This window comes from Ornithorhynchus anatinus, chromosome 3, assembly GCF_004115215.2.
Source record: "Ornithorhynchus anatinus isolate Pmale09 chromosome 3, mOrnAna1.pri.v4, whole genome shotgun sequence".
Classification (NCBI taxonomy): Eukaryota; Metazoa; Chordata; class Mammalia; order Monotremata; family Ornithorhynchidae; genus Ornithorhynchus; species Ornithorhynchus anatinus.
In genome coordinates, this window is record NC_041730.1 from 16827468 (window position 1) to 16847417 (window position 19950).

The 19950-nt window shown below is 52.7% G+C and overlaps 1 protein-coding gene across 1 annotated transcript in view; it reads right to left on the reverse strand.

Annotated features, from left to right (window-relative positions):
• Positions 1–10201: 10201 nt before the first annotated feature.
• Positions 10202–19950, reverse strand: part of LOC100086288 (acyl-CoA 6-desaturase) — a 37508-nt gene continuing 27759 nt past the window's right edge. The window contains exons 6-12 of the mRNA XM_029061343.2: positions 17891–17951; positions 17251–17327; positions 16611–16708; positions 15416–15512; positions 14459–14538; positions 13668–13793; positions 10202–12922 (exon numbers count right to left, since the gene is read on the reverse strand). Coding sequence (XP_028917176.1) covers positions 12871–12922; positions 13668–13793; positions 14459–14538; positions 15416–15512; positions 16611–16708; positions 17251–17327; positions 17891–17951 — 591 coding nt within the window. The 3' untranslated portion in view covers positions 10202–12870. The remainder of the gene's footprint in view (positions 12923–13667; positions 13794–14458; positions 14539–15415; positions 15513–16610; positions 16709–17250; positions 17328–17890; positions 17952–19950) is intronic.

Genomic DNA, 19950 nt, shown 5'->3' on the forward strand with positions numbered 1-19950 from the left:
TCCTTGTGGGTCGTCAGGCTGGAGGAGAATCCGGGTCATTTCAAGCCGATTCGGTTTCATCCCATCAATCAATTATTGAGTCTTACTGTGTTCAGGGCATCCATTCACTCGGTCGTATTTATTGAGCGTTTACGGTGGGCAGAGCACTGTACTAAGCACTTGGAGTACAACAGAATTAGCAGACACGTTCCCTGCCGAACTTACGGTCTAGAGGGGGAGAATGGCACTAATATAAATAAATAAGTGGTTTATAATACGTAATTTAAAGATATGTACATCAGTGCCATGGGGTTGGGGTGATTATCAAATGTCCAGAGGTCACAGATCCAAGTGCATAGATGACGCAGCAGGGAGAGAGATCGGGGGAAAAGAGGGCTTAATGGGAGAAGGCCTCTTGGAGGAGATGTGACCTTAAAATCAATCAATCAATGGAGTTTATCGAACGTTTACTATACTAAGAGCTTGGGAGAGCAAAGTAGAGTAAGTAGACGCAATCCCTGCCCTCAAGAAACTTAGCGGGGAGTCCTGGCCGTGGGGCGGAGACCCTTTTAGGACAAGCGAGATGGGGGCAGAGTGAGCGAACCGGCGCTACAGGATCGGAGGGTGCAGGCTGGGCTATTGAAGGAGATCAGTGATGTGAGGCCCGGTGGGGCGAGCTGACTGAGTACTTAAAAGCCCCTGTTTTCTGTTTCTGTTTGATGCGGAGGTGGATTCATTCATTCACTCAGTCATATATATTGAGCGCTAACTGAGTGCAGAGCACTGAACTAAGGGCTTGGGAAAGTTCAAGAGAAGCAGCATGGCTCAGTGGAAATAGCATGGGCCTGGGAGTCAGAGGTCACGGGTTCTAATCCCGGCTCTGTCACTTGTCAGCTGTGTGACTGTGGGCAAGTCACTTCACATCTCTGCGCCTCAGTTACCTCATCTGTAAAATGAGGATTAAGACTGTGAGCCCCACGTGGGACAACCTCATTACCCTGTATTTCCCCCAGTGTTTAGAACAGTACTTGGCACGCAGTAAGCGCTAAACAAATAGCATTATTATCATTACTACAATACAACAATAAACGGTGACATTCCCTGCCCACAAGAAGCTATCTAGAGCGGGGAGAGAGACATCGATACAAATAAATAAAATTACAGACGTCCTTAAGTGCTCTGGGGCTGGTGGAGGAGAAGAGCAAAGGAAGCAAGTCAGGGAAACGCAGAAGGGAATGGGAGTTGAAGAAAAGTGGGGCTTCGTCTTCGAAGGCTTCTTGGAGGAGATGTGCCTTCAATAAGGCTTTGAAGCGGGGAAGATAATTGTCAGATTAGAAGAGGGAGGGCGTCCCAGACCAGAGGCCGGATGTGGGCTAAGGATCGGTGGCGAGACAGGAGAGATGGAGGAACAGGGAGAAGGTTAGCACTAGAGGAGCAAAGTGGCAACCCCTAGGGGTTCTTGAGAAGTGGGGAGACATGGACTGAACGGTTTGTCGAAAAATGATCCGCGCTGCAGAGTGAAGTATTTGCCTGGAGTGAGGGGAGACAAGAGGCAGGGAGGTTAGCGAGGAGGCAGATGCGATAAACGAATGTGGGAGAGGATAAGTGTCTGGATCAGCGTGGTAATAGTTTGAACGGAGCAGAAAGGATGGACTTCAGCAATGTTCGAAAGGTAGAACCAACAGGATTTGATGACAGATCGAATATGTTGGTGGAACGAGAAAGATGAGTCAAGGACAATGCCAAGGTTATGGGCTTGTGAGAAAGGGTATTGTGGTATTAGTATTGTGGTATCGGTATCGGGGAGTGGCATCGTCTACAGTGATGGGAAAGATGGAAGGAGACACCGTTTGCGTGGGCAGATGAGAAGTTCAGTTTTAGCCATCTTTAGTTAGAGATGTCAGCGGGGCATCCAGACAGAGATATCCTGAAGGTAGGAGAAAATGGGAGACTGCAGGGAAGGAGAGAGGTCGGGGCTGCAGAAGTAGATTTGGGATTCATCCGCATAGAGATGATCGCTGAAGCTATGGGAGAGAATGAGTTCTCCAAGGGAGTGGGTACAGATGGGGAACAGCTGCAGAGTGGCTGCAGTCGGAGGTTCAGGTTGGGTGGGCTGGTCCGAGAGAGGATCCGTGAGGCCAGCCGGGGGGGCCAAACTCGCCCTGGCTCTTCTTCCTGATGGGGTGTGGTGGAGGGATGGAGCCAGGCCTGGGCAGCAGCTGCGGAGCCCCCATTTACCGTTTTTTCCATTTGGCTCCATTTGATCCCTCCTGGCATCGGTGGAGAAAGGGTTTGGTTGCCCCCTTGCCCTTGCCCAGCTCCATCTCTGCCAACTGCCCAGTTCTGATGGGAATTTATCTGAGCCTTATGTGCCTCGTGCCCTTCCTGGGTGTCCCGTGCCCGCCCTGACTATGAGTCGTGTGTCTCGCCCGTGTGCTCCGCCTGTGTATCCTCTGACCTCCCTGCCTGTGGGTCCATGTGCACAAGCCTGTGGGCCCCGTACCCTGTCACGTGCCCCGTGCCCTGCCTGTGAGCCCTCCGCCCGGAGGAAGACCGAATAAACCGGGATTCGCCTGTCCCAGCGTCACCATTGTAATGCCTAACTCGGAGAACACTGTGTGGTCTGAGTTCGGAGGTTGATTCACAGGCCCGGGGCCGTGACTCACCCAAGCATCTCTTGGTTCCCTTCCAGGCTCCACAGTGGGATCCCGCCCTGCTGCCCGCCTTCCCCCTCATCCCCCCCCAGGCTGTTCTCACCCTGGCTACAGAAAAGGCCGGGGCCGTGGGGAATGGTCTAACCGGGCTCCTCTTTCCCGCCCCAAGGTCCTGGGACAGAAGTGCCGTGGCCTAGCGGATAGAGCCCAGACCTGGACGTCACGAGGAACTGGGTTGTAATAATGTTGCTATTTGTTAAGCGCTTACTATGTGCAGAGCACTGTTCTAAGCGCTGAGGTAGACACAGGGTAATCAGATTGCCCCACGTGAGGCTCACAATCCTCATCCTCGTTTTACAGATGAGGGAACTGAGGCACAGAGAAGTGCAGTGACTTGCCCACAGTCACACAGCTTTCAAGGGGCAGAGTCGGGAAAGTCCCGGCTCCACCACCTGCCTTCTGTGTGACCTTGGACAAGTCACTTCACTCCCCTGGGTCTTAAGACTGAAGCCCCACGTGGGACAGGGACTGCGTAAAATCCGATTACCTCGTATCTACTCCGGTGTTTAGAGCAGTGCTTGGCACAAAGTAAGCCCTTAGCGAATAGCATAAAAAAAATGCTCAGATCCAGGGCCTTCCCTAATGGGTGGTGAGTGGAGGGGGAGAGCACTCTGCAGAGCTGTGGGAGGTGACACTTGCTTTAACACATTTGCGGACAAGGAGGCCCTCGGTCTGGGTGACTGGGTGTAACCTCTTCTGAATCTGTCTTTCTGCTTCTCTGTTGAGTTTCTGACTTACTTAGCAGCCGGCTTTCCTTCACCCACGAGCGGCAGCAGCCTGACTGAGTGGAAATAACGCAGGACTGGAGGGCAGGAGACCCAGGCTCTAATCCCAACTCCACCACTTGCCTGATGTGTGGCAAGTCACTTGACTTCTCCGTGCTTCAGTTTCCTCATCTGCAAAATGGGAGTTCCAGTACTCATTCTCCCTCTCCCTTAGATTGTGAGCCCCAGTCCCTGTCCCACCTGGGGCTCAGTCTAAGAAGGAGGGAGAACAGGCACTGAAACTCCATTTTACAAAGGAGGAAACCGAGGCACTGACAAGGTAAGTGAGCTACCTGAGGTCACACAGCAGGCCAGGATTAGAGGGCAGGTCTTCTTATTTCCCATCCTGTGCTCTTTCCATCAGGCCATACTGCCTCTTCCATACTTCCCGGCACCTAAAGTACCTCATCCGTACTTCCTGCACCACGTTAGGTCACATACACTACCCAGTCTGTGTAGATCTCCGTGGCAGGGGATTTCACCTCCCACCTGAGGAATGTAACATTTTTCTCAGGATGTTCTTCTGACCTCAGTCACCCTTGCTGCTGCTCACGAACTCACTTTCTCCTTTTGGATCATCAGAGGTGAATTTTCTCCCCCTGAAATTCCAGGGCGTGAAAAGTTGTATATATAGGGCAGCAGCATGATGTAATGCATGCTTTCCTTCATTCGATCGTATTTATCGAGCGCTTACTGTGTGCAGAGCGCTGTACTAAGCGCTTGGGAAAGTACGATACAACGATAAACAGTGCCAACGGAGAGAGCACGGGCCCGGGAGTCGGAAGGTCACGGGTTCTAGTCCGGGTTCCCCCACTTGTCTGCTGTGTGACCTTGGGCAAGTTACTTCACTTCTCCGGGTCTCAGTTACCTCTTCTGTAAAATGGGGATGGAGACGGTGAGCGGGACAGGGACTGCATCCAAGCTGATTCGCTTGTAATAATAATAATAATGTTGGTATTGGTTAAGCGCTTACTATGTGCAGAGCACTGTTCTAAGCGCTGGGGTAGACACAGGGTAGTCAGGTTGTCCCACATGAGGCTCACAGTCTTCATCCCCATTTTACAGATGAGGTCGCTGAGGCACAGAGAAGTTAAGTGACCTGCCCACAGTCACACAGCTGACAGTAGTCATCCCAGCACTTAGAACAGTGCCCGGCACATAGTAGGCATCGTCAAATACCGTAATTATTGCTATATGGGGACAAGGGCTACCTTTTCCCTTCCACGGGTGGGAAGGAATCCGTGTTTTCCTGAATGCTCCCCCTTCTTTTTCCCCCCCGTCGACGGAGCCGACAGAGCAAGCCGAATCGCCACCACCACCTACTGGAGCTGCAGGAGTTGCTCCCTATTCATGTTCGGGCTCAAACATTTCCCTCGGGCCCCTTTTGGGATAAAATGGGGAGGAAGCTGCAAGGACAGAACAGCAACAACAAAATAATAATAATATTTGTTCAATGCTTCCTACCTGCCAAGCACCGGCATAGGAACAACAAGCAGCGTGGCTCAGTGGAAAGAGCCCGGGCTTCGGAGTCAGAGGTCATGGGTTCGACTCCCGGCTCTGCCACTTATCAGCTGTGTGACTGTGGGCGAGTCACTTCACTTCTCTGGGCCTCACTTACCGCATCTGGAAAAATGGGGATTAACCGTGAGCCTCACGTGGGACAACCTGATGACCCTGTATCTCCCCCAGCGCTTAGAACAGTGCTCTGCACCTAGTAAGTGCTTAACAAATACCAACATTACTATTATTATTATTGGTCCCCCATGGAGCTCACCATCTAAGTACCGGAAAGAAAAGGTATCAGTTAGACTGTAAGCCCGTCAATGGGCAGGGATTGTCTCTATCCGTTGCCAGATTGTACATTCCAAGCGCTCAGTACAGTGCTCTGCACGTAGTAAGCGCTCAGTAAATATTATTGAATGAATGAATCCCCAATTTGCAGATGAGGGAACTGAAGCACAGAGAAGTTACGTGACTTGAAGTCACACAACTGGTACGTGACGGAGGCAGGATTAGAATCCGGGTCTTCCAACTCCTAGGCCCGTGCTCCTTTCACTAGACCCCGCTGTCCCCCAAGCTTCCGGCTCCTTGCCCTGTACACCCCCTCCGTGTGGTGATCCATAAAGAGCCCTTTCCCAACCGTCCACTTCCACAGGCTGCAGCTGCCTGGCCGGGAGGGACCTGGTCCTATTTACAGCTGTCAGGCAAACTCCCCGCTGCCCCCGTGCTGTTTCTCAGCAGTCCATGGTGATGCTTAGAGATGTTGGTATTTGGTATTTGTCAAGCGCTTACTACGTGCAGAGCACTGTTCTAAGCGCTAGGGTAGATACAGGGTAATCAGGTTGTCCCACGTGAGGCTCACAGTCTTCATCCCCATTTTACAGAGGAGGGAACTGAGGCCCAGAGAAGTGAAGTGACTTGCCCACAGTCACACAGCTGACAAGGGGGCAGAGTTGGGATTCGAACCCATGACCTCTGACCCCCAAGCTCGGGTTCTTTCCCCTGAACCACGCTGCTTCTTTAGAGAGAGGCTAAGTGCTCAGTACAGTGCCCGATACATAGTAAGTGCTTCACAGATACAATAATAGTAATAGTCTTCTGCCCACTAGCTTGTGACTGGCCTCCTCCCGCTGGCCAGATGGAGCTGCCCGGCTCCGGTCTCCTGCTTTCACCCGTGCTCTCCCACTCGGTTGAGCGGAGCCCCACTTTGATGCTAGAGAACTTGATTGGAACCCGGGGCCTCGAGGCCACAGTGGTCTGTGCACCTGAGCAGTCTTAATCCCCATTTTACAGTTAAGGTAACTGAGGCCCAGAGAAGTTAAGTGACTTGACCTAGGTCACACAGCAGGCAACTGCAGAGCATTTGGATAAAGACCCGGGTCCTCCAACTCCCCAGCCTAAACTCTTTCCGCTAGGAGTAAGAGAGGCTCATGGGGGAAGATCCATTCATTCATTCGAGCATAGTTATTGAGTGCTTACCGTGTGCAAAGCACTGTACTAAGCACTTGGGAGAGTACAGTATAACAATAAACAGACACATTCCCCGCTCACAACGAGCTTACGATCTAGATCCGATGAAATGGTTCAAGAAATCAGATGAAGCTTAATAAGTATTGTTTTTGTCCATCTATATCTCCCCCGATTAGACTGTAAGCCTAAGTGGGCAGGGACCGTCTCTATCTGTTGCCGATTTGTCCATTCCAAGCGCTTAGAACAGTGCTCTGCACATAGTACGCGCTCAATAAATGCTATTGAATGAACGAATGAATGAATAATAATAATCGTGGTATTTGTTAAGTGCTTACTATGTGCAAAGCTCTGTTCTAAGAACTGGGGGGTTACAAAGTGATCGGGTTGTCCCACGTGGGGCTCACGGTTTTAATCCCCATTTTACAGATGGGGTAACCGAGGTCCAGAGAAGTTAAGTGACTTGCCCAAAGTCACCCAGCTGGCAAGCGGCGGAGCCGGGATTAGAACCCACGACCTCTGACTCCCAAGCCTGGGCTCTTTCCACTGAGCCACGCTGCTTCTCTGGCAGGTCCAGGTCTCTCCATTTTATTAAAAGTTAAAAGTAATAACAACAATCGTAATCATATGTGCCAAGCACTGGGGACTGTATTAAGCGCTGGAGTAGATACAAGATAACCAAGTTGACATAGTCCCCACACACGCTCATAATCTGAAGGGGAGAGAACAGGTATTGAATCCCTATTTTACAGATGTGGAAATTGAAGTATAGAGAAGTGAATCGATCTGCTCAAGGTCACATCCCAAGCCAGTGGGAGGGACAGGAATAGGACCCACGTCTCCTGACTCCCAAGCCCCTGTTCTTTTCTCTAGGCCACATTGGCAGCCTCTTCGATTAGACTGTCACTGGGCAGGGATTGTCTCTATCTGTTGCCCAATTGAACATTCCAAGTGTTTAGTGCAGTGCTCTGCACATAGTAAGCGCTCAATAAATACGATTGAATGAACGAATGCTGCCCGCCTTTCCCAAGAGCCTTCTTTCCCGAATACAATGCAAGACATCTCCTGCCAGGGGTCAACCGTGAAACCACATCCCGAGAGAGAGGAGCAGTTTGGCTTAGCGGATAGAGCGCAGGCCTAAGAGTCGGAAGGACCTGGGTTCTAATCCTGGCTCCCCCACATCTCTGCTGGGTGATCTTGGGTAAGTCGCTTAACTTCTCTGGGCCTCAGTTACCTCGTCTGTAAAATGGGGGGTGAAGACTGTGAGCTCCATGTGGGCCAGGGACTGTGTCCAATCTGATTAACTTGTATCTACCCCAGTGCTTAGAACAGAGCGAGGCACATAGTAAGCGCTTAGCAAGTGCCATTACAGAATAAAATAGAGGGAGTCTAGGGCTCATAGCTGCCTGCTCGCCCGCCTTTCCCGGGGCACAGTAAGGTCTGCTGCAAAAGGAAGAGAAGGGAATGGGAGAAGATGTTCTCGTCTCGTGGAACTGAGGGCTTCTCATACAGCTCTACCCTGGCAGAGGCTCAGACCAACTGATGGATCGATCAATCAACAGTGCTTATTGAGCACTGACTATAATAATAATGTTGGTATTTGTTAAGCGCTTACTATGTGCAGGGCACGGTTCTAAGCGTTGGGGTAGATACAGGGTGATCAGGTTGTCCCACGTGAGGCTCACAGTTAATCCCCATTTTACAGATGAGGTGACTGAGGCCCAGAGAAGTGAAGTGACTTGCCCACAGTCCCACCGCTGACAAGTGGCAGAGCGGGGATTCGAACCCATGACCTCGGATTCCCAAGCCCGGGCTCTTTCCACTGAGCCACGCTGCTTCTAGCATTGGGAGAGTACGGTGCAACAGAGTCAGTGATGGATGGCAAAAGGTCACCCTGTACTTTGGATCTTTTCACCCTGGTTGAGAAAACACAAGCTCAAGAAAGAGAGGAAACAAGATCAAGGACAGAGTGAGTCCCTGCCTAAAGTAGCCAAGTTATCAGCAGGAGCCGGGGGGGCAAGGAAATGAACAGATTTCCTGAGATATTCCAAGTATGGAGAGATTGCTTTTAGTGTGGAATCGGTGAGAAACAGCATGGCCTACTGGAAAGAGTCGGAGGACCTGGGCTTTAATCCAATTGCTCTGCCCAGTTGCCACCTGTGTGAACGTGGGCAAGTCGCTAAACTTCTCTGGGCCTCGGTTACCTCAACTGTAAAATGGGGATTAAGACCGTGAGCCTCACGTGGGACAGGGACTCTGTACAACCCAATTTGCTCAAATCAACCCCGGTGCCTAGTACGGTGCCTGGCACGTAGTAAGTGCTTAACAAATGCCACAATTAATATCAGCTATGGAATAGGTGGACACGTGGCCACCTCTCCTCTTCCAGGCTCCACTTTCCCCCATCTGGAAGAATACAGGAATCATAATAACAGTGGCATTAGACTATATATTTATTGTGGGAAGGGAATGTGTCTTTCAACTCTGTTGTACTGTACTCCCCCAAGCGCTTAGCGCAGGGCTCTGCACACAGTAAGTGCTCAATAAATACCATTGCTAATGACGACAATGGCGGGATTTGTTAAGCACTTACTGTATAAACAGTGGGACAGACACAAGATAGTCAAGTCGGATGCATATGCAGACTTCATTGGGAGGGAAAATGGGTATTTTACAGATAAGGAAGTTGAAGCACAGGGAAGTTGAGTGTTTTGCCCAAGGTCACGCGGCGGGCGAGCGACAGAGCTGGGATTGTAGTCCAGGTCCCCGGATTTCCAATAGTAATAGTAATAGAGAAGCCGTGTGGCTCAGTGGAAAGAGCCCGGGCTTGGGAGTCAGAGGTCATGGGTTCGAATCGCCGCTCTCCCACTTGTCAGCTGTGTGGCTGTGGGCACGTCACTTCACTTCTCTGGGCCTCAGTTACCTCATCTGTAAAATGGGGATTAAGACTGTGAGCCCCACGTGGGACAACCTGATGACCCTGTATCTACCCCAGCGCTTAGAACAGTGCTCTGCACATAGTAAGTGCTTAACAAATACCAACATTATTATTATTAATAATAATGAAGGTAATAGTTAAGCGCTTACTATGTGCCAGGGACTGTACTAAGCTCTGGGGTGGATATAAGCAAATTGAGTTGGACCCAGCCCCGTCCCACGTGGGGCTCACAGTCTCAATCCCCTTTTTACAAATGAGGTAACTGATGGACAGAGGAGGGATGAATCGGGCAGGGGGTGGGTGGCCATTATTCAGCATGTACCGACTCAGTTGGAAAGGAGCTCCAGGAGGAGAAGGGCAGCTCCGTGACCCCTCTCCGCGCCCCCAGGGCATCTAGGAATGAGACCTCCCAGGCCTTTTCTGAGTGTCCCATCCAAGGGTCCTGGGGCCCCTCATGACTGCCCGGCCCAGGGGAGCCTGGAGAGAATCGAAGTTGGGGTCAGGTGTCGGCGGACCCCAATCACGTCATCCCACAGGAAGCCCAGCACCGTGGGCAGAGGACCGACCGTGAGGTTGCCTCCCCTCACGGTAGGCCTCCCCTCATGGCGGGCCCGAGCCGGCCGCCCCCCGCCCCCTCTACTCCATCCCCACAGGGATGAGTTCCTTCCTCTGAACAACCGGCCTAGATTGGCACCTCCAGGAACCTCCACCGGGTAGGAGAATGCATTCTGGCTGACCCGGCCTCCAGCTGAGGACCCGGGGGCTCCCTGGGGCCAGGCCACTGGGAAGCCTCACTCCTCATTTTCACCCCCGGGATCCAAACAAACCACCTGCGACACTTTCCATTCCACAAAAGGTTATGATTTTATTGAGCATCAAATACACCAGAAAAAAATAGCTTCTTTTATTTCCAAAATATTTGAAAAACAATCCAAAGTGATAAAATCATGATCTATTCCCTGCGGGTTCAGTCTCAGGGAGGGAGTTGATCTGGGGGCGAAAGAAGGACCGCCTTCACTCCAACTGGGAAGGAGGGGATGGACGGAGGGGTCTGGTGCTTGTAGGGGGTTGCAGAAATGGGGTTCTCAGAGAGCGGGTGGCCGGGCATCTTACTGCCACGGAAATACTGGGGAGATTGGAGCAGGAGGTCACTGACAATCCCGGGGGCTTTCTCTTCATCTTCTAAACCCTGGAATCCAGCGAGCTTGTTAGTGAGTTAGAAACACAGACTCTAATTCCCTCGGGCTTTGTGGGGTGCGGAAGGCACCTCAACCCAGCAGAGACTGGGAGGGAAGACCCCCGGGGCTAGCCAGCCAATCCTGGATTTCTTCCTTCCCCCACTTCCGTCAGCGGCTGCTCTTGCCTATTTTCTCTCTCCCCCCGGCCTGGATCTTGACCTTAGGACTCTCCCTCTGGTCCTCCTCCTCCTCCTCCTCCACATCCCTGTGGCTCTCAATTCACTTTCTCGGGTCCCTCTGTCTCCATCCTCCTCACTCCCCTCAGACTCCATCTGTTTCTAACACCTATTCCCTGCTTTTCAGCCTCTCCCCTGCCCTGTGCAAGATGCTCTGCTGTCTGGGTGAGCCGCAGCTCCACACGTCGCCTCCCCCCACCTTCAATCGCTTTGAGGGGACCCCACTGACAGGATAGTTCCTAAGAGCACAGGGCCCTCCCCGCCACCGGCAGCCCCACGGTGCCAAGGGGACATTCTGATCGGACTCAGCTACAGGACATCGAGATTAAATATTGCTCTATTTACCCCTTGCAACTAGGACTCAGGGGCCAGGCGGGCTTGGTCTCTCTTCCCGCTATTCACACCCCCGGTTTCTCCTGCAGCCAGCTGGGACCTGGAATTCTCTCAGGGAAAAAGCCCCAAGCCCAGGCAGCTGATTCAGCCCTGAAGCCAGCCCAGCACACTGGCTAGGGACCGTGGTTTCAGGGACAACCTGGCTCCACATACCCAGTTGTCCTCTAGGGAGAGAGAATTGGATCTTCAAAGGAGACGTCCATCCTCCAGGCCTGGTTGAAATCTCCAGTCCCATTTTTCCACCTCCACCCAATGGCAAAATCTGAGTTATCCGAACTGAGACTTCTCCGAGGGTTCCTCAACCCTGTGCCCACGAGCCAGCCAACGCAGCCGAGATCAGAGAGGAAAGAAGATGAGGGGGAGAAGGGAGAAGATGAGAGGGAGTGGGGTTTTGAGGTTTCTTTAGGGCCACTGAAGCGGAGGAGGGCTGTCCTTCTGGGACTGGGGTCAGGCAGCCCTAAGCTAAAAATGCCTCTAGTTGGAATTTGGTCCAGGTATGCCAGCAGTAGTCGCAAGTAGTAGACTTCAGAGAGCAGCCCTCTTGAGCCCCCGGCAATTCTGAGAGTTTCCCCGGGGTTAGAGAGTGGCCACAAAGGGGTGAGGCAAAGCCTACAGAGGCTTGGGTGGAGACTAGGGAAAAAAAGAGGCGGGAAGTAGAAAAGAGTAGGAGAAGGGCAAGATGAACTCTAGAGGAACAGGTTCCTGAAGAGACTGACTATTCAAAACCACTCGGTCTCCCTTGCCCAGGGGACAGGCCGTGGGCCGTTTCGAAAGCGGATGCTAACCCCTTGATGCTGTCTGGCTTCCTCTCTGAGGGAATCTCTCCTCAGAAGAGGGCCGGCTCCAAGAACCAACTAAGACTCAGAACAAACCCCTGGCAGGTAGGGAGCCGTTCAGAGGGGTGCAGGTGGCAAAGAAGAGCCGAGAGGGCCCAGGATGGGACAGAATGGCAAAGCGTCTCATCTCATTTGGAACCTGCCCGCACAGTTTCGGAGCCAAAATGCCGGTCTGGAGGACCGGGGGAGCAAGTACGAATTGGTGAAATACGGGGATTAGGCAGAGGGGAAGGGTAGGGAGCAGCAGTGGAGGCTGGGAGTTCTTAGAGATGGGCTGCTGCTTCCTCCTCTGCCTTCCCACTTCCCCTTCCAAAGGTGACAGGAATCTGGGGCGGGGGAGACTGCCTTCTCTGGGGACCGCTGAGAGAGAGAGGGCTGGCTAGTGGACCCTCCTCCCCGCCACCAACCTGGAAGGGCCACTTCTCCAGCTGCCCCTTGGGGCAGGAAACACCAGGGCTGGTGGAGAGGTGGTCCCGAGCTCCAGAGGGCGGCAAGTCCAGTGAAGTTCAGGGGCCAACACACAGGGTGGAAGGAAGAGGAGGCCAGGGTCGGGCCCGAGTTGCTGGATCTGGGCTGGTGGGACGCTGGGTGCAGGCAGTCTTCCCCCGTTTCACCCCTCGCCCTACCCACCAACACCCAGGAAAGAGTCAGCGGGCTCAGCTGACGGAGTAGCTGGGTAGTAGGCGCTGGGCCTCGGTCCCCGGGACAAACTGCGGGTCGACCGGCTCTTTGCATGGATGGACCAGCCCAGGAAACTCTTCAAACAGCAAACGTACACACAGACACAGCACCAGGACAGAAATCAGACAGTCGTTCGGCACTTCTCCCTTCTCTCCCCTCCCGTCACGTCCCCCCGGAGGTGGCTTCATTTGTGGAGATAAGCATCCAGCCAAAGGTCTCCAGACTTCTTCAGGGACCTGCAGAGAGGGAGAGAATTCTAGTAACGGGCAGGGCGGGGGCCACCGCTGGCTGAGAGGAGGGGGCTCCTTGGTGGAGCAGGGATGACACTAGTTCTCTGGGGCTCGTGGGTATCATCGTCGACAGTGGTATTTACTAGGTGCGGTGTCAGAGCACGGCACTAAGCGCTTGGGAGAGTACAGTAGAGTCGGTAGACACATCCCCTTGCCCCCAACGGGCTTACAATCTAGAGGGGGAGACAGACATTAATATAATTTGTAATAGATAATTTATAGATATGTGCCTAAGTGCTGTGGGGTTGAGAATTGGGTGAATACCAAACGCCCAAAGGTCACATATCCAAGTGCACAGATGATGCTGAAGGGAGAGGGCAGAGACCCGATAAGGGGGTGTTTGCAGGGAGATGAGGCTCCCCCCCACCCCCACCATGTTTCCCCGTTTCAAGCAAGGAACAACAGCATTCCACTAGAAAGGAATGTGATCCAGGGGCAAGCCCTCCAGCTCTGGAGCACCGTGGGAGTCTTGCTTGCTGAAAAGTGGGCTTCCATTGCCCAGATCTGCCAGAGACCCCAGAGACAGCACTACCGCTCTCTGCCTCCCAGCCACAAATCACTCCTTGATGGCATCGGCCCACACCCCTCCCATCACCTGGTTCCCTCCTCACGCCCCTGGAGGGGTCATGCCTGGCTGGGGTCACCCCCTGGCCCCATGGCTCTCTGTTCGGGCCAATCTTAGTCCCCTTACCCAACAATGTCCAGCAGCGCCCGCAGCAGGGACTTCTCTTGATACGGGACGCCGTGCTTGGCGCACAGAGACTTCACCAGCGGGGCGATCTTGTGGTAATTGTGCCGAGGCATCGTGGGAAAGAGGCTGGAAGAATCCAGGGGAGCCGGTAAGTGACTGAGAGAGTTGGAGCTCAGGGAAGCCGTGGCTCCTTCTCCCTGGCTGCTAGGACAGAGGTCCCGGGGAGGACCGGGCCCGAGGTTCTGGGGTGTGGGTGGAGGGAGAGCAGGAGGAAAGAAGGTGGCCAGAAAGAAAGAAAAAGAGGTGGCTTAACCTCTGAGTCAGGGGCACCCTCTAGACAAGGGCATCCCTCCAGGCTCCATGTTTTCATGCAGACCCAAGAATGATGGTCCCTCTCTGGCCTATAGGACCTGGGCTGATCTGACCCCTCAGCTCAGGAGTGACTGAAACCACCCTGGGTCGGGCAGGGATGAGGGGTGGGAGGTGGGCACAGAAATGGAGGAGCAGCCCGCACTCAGTCTCCAGGGAAAAAGCTTTAGGAACCATCCCCTCTTGGTTTCTGCAGAAACCCTGGAAATGGCAGAAGGGCTGGAGACCTAAACAGTCCACGGCAGGACGGGCTGAGTCTTGCTGGGCAGGAGATGCTGAGTAGCTGAGCTCCTCTTCTCCGGCAGAAGAGGCCGGCCTGACATCGCTCCGTCCATGAGCCGGTAAAGAGAAAGCTGGGTGAGTGGGTGACCCCTGGCCTTTCCACCTCTGACCTCCCTCCCGGCCCCGGGGGTTTGACTCACTGGTGCTCGATCTGGAAGTTGAGGTGCCCACTGAACCAGTCATTGAAGAAGGACTGTTCCACGTTACAGGTGGCCGCCAGCTGCCGGGGAGAAAAACCACCACGTAAGTGACAGGGAGGGGACCGTCCTGGTGCTTGGTCTAATTGTTCCAGGTTGTTAGCCTCGGTGTCTCTATTGGGTTGACAACCCCACTGGCATCCCCCCACCCTCATTCCATCAGGGGTGGCTTGACCCCTTCATGCTATCTAGCATCCAGGCTGGACGCTCTTCCCTTGGGTCCCTTTCCTCCTCCCCAAGGGATCAGGGTTCCCTGCTCTCCCAGGATACCGAGCAGTGCAAGAGGACAGCACTCCGACAGCATTCATGAACCTAGAGCCATAGCGTCCCGGAAAGAGGAAAGGAGAGTCCAGGGCCAGAAAGCCCAGGACCAGACAGGCCAAGCCAGGAGAACCCAGGGCCAGGGAGCCCAGGGATGGAGAGTACAGAATCGGAGATCCAGGCCCAGAAAGCCCAGGTCCGGAAAGTTCAGATCTGGAGAGCTCGGCTTTGGAGAGCCCAGGCCCAGAGAGCCCAGGGCTGGAGAGCCTAGATCTAGAGGGCCCAGGATGAGAGAGCACAGGGCTGGAGAGCCCTGAACCAGACAACCAGGCCCAGAAAGCCCAGGTCTGGAGAGCCCAGATCTGGAAAGCCCAGCTTTGGAGAGCTCAGGACCAGGCAGCACAGGCCCAGCGACACCAGATCTGAAGAACCCAGGACCAGAGAGCAAAGGCCCAAAGAACCCAGGGCTGGAGAGCCCAGGCTCCAAGTACCCAGGGTCAAAGAGGACAACCCAGGCCCGGAGTGCCCAGGCCCAAAGTCCTAACTAAAACTCAGGCACGAGAACCAAGGATAATGATCCTGACTTGTGAGCGAGCCCCAGGGAAAGGGGAAGGGGAATGGGGTCTCTGTATCCCTTACCTGAGACGAGAGCCAATCTCGGTGTTTCTCGCGATCGATCTCCATGGGGATGTGATTCATCTGGGTGACCCACACGAACCAGTGGCTCTCGAGGAACCTTTGCAGCAAACACAAGAAAACACTATTAAACCTACCTTCCCTAGCCTGGGCATCTGGAAGGCTGGGACCACACCGGCCAGGGATCCTTAGTACAGTGCACTACACGTAGTAAGCACTTAATAAATACCACTGATTTTTTGAATGATAGGAGCTGGCGTTCTGGGATAAGTAGCAGCCAGAAGACGAGTAATAATAATAATAATGTTGGTATTTGTTAAGTGCTTACTACATGCAGAGCACTGTTCTAAGCGCTGGGGCAGAAACAGGGTAATCGGGTTGTCCCACGTGAGGCTCACAGTTAATCCCCATTTTCCAGATGAAGTACTGAGGCACAGAGAAATTAAGTGATTTGCCCACAGTCACACAGCTGACAAGTGGCAGAGCCGGAATTCAAACCCATGACCTCTGACTCCCAAGCCCAGGCTCTTTCCACTGAGCCTCGCTGCTTCTCTAAGGATGCCGTCAAAACTCAGGTTGAAAGCTCTAGTAGACTGTGAACCCCTTGAGGGCAGAGACCATGTCATTTACTTCTATTGCATTTTTTTATGGTATCTGTTAAGCACTTACTATGTGCCAGGCACCGTCCTAAATTCTGGGATAGATACAGGATAATCAGGTTGGACACAGTCCATGTCCCGCATGGGGCTCACAGTCTAAGTCCCCATTTTACAGATGAGAGAACCGAGGCACGGAGAAGTGAAACGACTTGCCCGAGGTCACACAGCAGACAAGTGGCAGAGCCGCGATCAGAACCCAGGTCCTTTGGACTCCCAGGCCCGTGCTCTAGCCACAGGGCTATGCCGTTTATACTCATATTCCTCTGTACAGGAGAAGATAGGAGATAAAGGTTTCCGCTCCCTGGGAGTGTGGGAGATACCTGGAAAATGGGATTTGCCAAAGGCAAAGGTGCCTGCCTGAAATCCTCTAATGTAGAGTGCTCTTCATTCATTCATTCGATCATGTTTATTGCGCGCTTACTCTGTGCAGAGCACTGTACTAAGCACTTGGAATGTACAATTCGGCAATAGATAGAGACAATCCCTGCCCAACGACGGGCTCATAGTCTAAACATAGGGCCTCGGCTCTGTTCACTCACCTGATAAAGTTGAGGAGAAGCAGAGCTCCCAGGACCCCAAAGAAAGGGATGTAAGTGATGAAGAAACGGGTGTAATAGCTGATAGCCCAGGCCAAGTCCTAAGGAAAGAGGAAAGGGATTTGTCGAGCCAAACGCACCGTCTCCTCTTCCCCTCCCCTGTGGTGCCAGTCTGGACCTTCCAGGAGCCACCCCAACCCTATGCTGCAGCAATCCAGGCTGCCGGGGGCTACTGGCCCTCAGGACCTGGGTGGTCTGTACCCCTTGGGGCGATCTGGGCTGGATGGTCCCCGTCCAGAACCGAGGGATCTGCGGGGGGATTGGACGCTTCTTGGGAATCCGGGGAGGGAAACCGTGGCCGAATGACGATGGGTGTGTTATTTCTGGTGCTGAGAGGGAGCTCTCCCTTAACCCAGCACACTCAGATTGCTATTTAAAAAAAAACCCACCAACGTGCTCACTCTCCTGGGGCACCAGGCCTGAGCCACAGGTCTATAAAGGCCCGCTCCTCTTCGACGGTTCTCTGGTGTAAGGCCGGAGTCACCCGCTCTGCACCCCAAGCACCTGCCGCCCACGCTTCACCCGCTCTCCCGGGCTCTGCCATTCCCAGTCGGTCCCGGGGCGGCCGAGAGGCACCACTCACCACCCAGTCCTTGCGGACGATCATGGTCATGATGATCTGCATCTGGAAGTACATTGGGATGAGCAGCGGCGGCCCGACTACGAGAGAGCAGAAGGGGGGATCCTCGAGAGAGGCCGGTGGTCCAGGGGAAGGTTGAAGGGGGCTGGGGTGGGAAGGCTAGAGGTCCTGAATTGGTTTTCACCTTGCTTCTTCCTCAAGTCCTGTCCTGACATTTTTATATTTTTTTACGTTGTCTCAATCGCTTACTATGTACCTGGCACTGTACTAAGCGCTGGGGTAGATGCAAGATAGGCAGGGTGGACACGGTCCATGTCCCGCATAGGGCTCACAGTCTTAATCCCCAGTTTACAGATGCAGTAACTGCGGCCCAGAGAAGCGAAGTGACTTGTCCAAGGTCACAGAGCAGATGGCGGATCCGGAATCAGAACGCAGGTTCTCTGACTCTCAGGCCCGTGCTCTTCCTACTAGGCCACGCCGCCAGAGGCCGTCCTGGGTCTGAGATTCGATGGCAGGAAGGGGCCTGACGGGGCCGAGGTGAGCACCAGGGAGGGCCTGGCCGGAGAAGAAAGGATCCTGGGTTGGGGCAGCCCCAGCTGACCAGAGGAGAGGTGGCGGGGACTGGGGGAAATGAAACACTCACTCAAGAAAAAGTACTGATGCTGGTGGTTGTAGGGCAGGTACTTCAACTTCTTCTTGCCATACTAAAAGGAGAGAAAAGAAACATCTACAAGCACATATCTATATTTTCTATATATACATATATGTATCCCTAATGATTTATTTATAGTAATATGTATTTCTCCAGCTAGACTGTAGGCTCATCATGGGCAGGGAACGTGTCTTTCAGGTCTGTTGTACTCTACTCTCCCAAACACTTAGGTCAGTGCTCAAAAAATACCACTGATGACGATGAAACAGCTGAGGCCAGCCACAGTTTATTACAGCAGCCTTGGGAAGTCACTGACTCCCTAACAATAATAACTGTGATGTTTGTTAAGCACTTACTCTACGTCAGACATTGTGCCGAGTGCTGGGATAGATTCACGATTATCAGATTGGACACAGTCCCTGTCCCATATGAAGGCCACGGTCTAAGGGGGAAGGGGAACGGGTACTGGATCCCCATTTTACAGATGAGGAAACTGAGGCACAGAGAAGCGAAACGACTTTCTTAAGGTCACCCAGCAGGCAAGTGCTAGAGCCAGGATTAAAACCCTGGTCTCCTGACTCCCAGTCCTGGGCTCTTTCCACGAGACCATATCCTCAGTATTGAGAACGTAGACTAGGTGGATAAGTGGAAATGCTCTCGCCATTCATGTCCCTATTCCTGTACTGCCCTGTTTAGACTGTGACCCCGTGGTTGGGCAGGAATTGTCTCTATCTGTTGCCAAACTGTACATTCCAAGCGCTTAGTACAGTCCTTTGTACATAGTAAGCATTCAATAAATACGACTGAATGAATGAACGGTGAGAGCAGGATGTTAAATGGAGGAAGAAAAAGAAGAATAATAACAAATAACGCGTCACCTAAAGTGCTTACTATGTGCCAGGGACTATACTCAGCACTGTAGCAGACACAAGATAATCAGGGCCCATCAGGGCATTCTAAGTAGGCAGGAGAAGAGGTATTGATGCATTATTTTGTTAATGAGATGTACATCACCCCGATTCTATTTATTTGCTATTGTTTCAATGAGCGGTTCTTCCCCTCGACTCTATTTATCGCCATCGTTCTGGCCTGTCCGTCTCCTCCGATTAGACCGTGAGCCCGTCAAACGGCAGGGACCGTCTCTAACTGTTGCCGACTTGTTCATTCCAAGCGCTTAGTACAGTGCTCTGCACATAGTAAGCGCTCGATAAATACTATTGAAGGAACCCAGGTCCTCTGTCCTCCCGGGCCCGCGCTCCTTCCATCAGGCCACAGGGCTTGTGCGGTAGGCTAGGAAATTGTTTGAATTCGTTCTCAAAACTTTACTACCAACAGGGAGCGCTCCAAAAGCACTGAAAAATCCACTCTCACCGCCAAGATAATCATCACTCTCACCGGACCACATCCTTTCTCATCAAGATCCTTCCCTCTCTCGATGAATCTATTTTTCCCCAGAGGACAGAGTTTTGTGAGGGCAAGGTGAGGTTCAGAGTCATAAGATGAATAATGTCGGCCAGAAGACGGCTGGTAGCCGAAGCTCAAAAGATTGCTTTATTAAAAGCGTCCACGATTGTCTCCTATCTAGGACAGACGAAGCCCCTCTAGACTGTGAACTCATTGTGGGCAGCAAGCGATGTCTCCTATGTTATATTGTATTCTCCCAAGTGCTTAGTACCTTGCTCTGCACTCAATTTTGACGACTGATTAATACATACACACACGCAAATGTACTGTGACAAGTGGGATCACTCTGCCCACGTAATAGGTGGGGAATGGATTTTAACGATCAGTCGATTAATCACATGTAAATTACCGGACGTCCAAGTTCTATGCCTACAGCACCGTCTTAGGGAAACCGATAACAGAGCGACCCCACTTTCTAATATAAAAGTATCCGGCAATAAACGACTGTGTTCTCCCCGTTCTAACATCGTAACCCAAATTCTGCATGCCAAATCATATGGACCAAGGTTAGGAGAGGAGGGAGAGAAAGGGGGTGCCAAACAGATAATAAGAATAATAACTGTGATATTTGTTAAGCGCTTACTGTG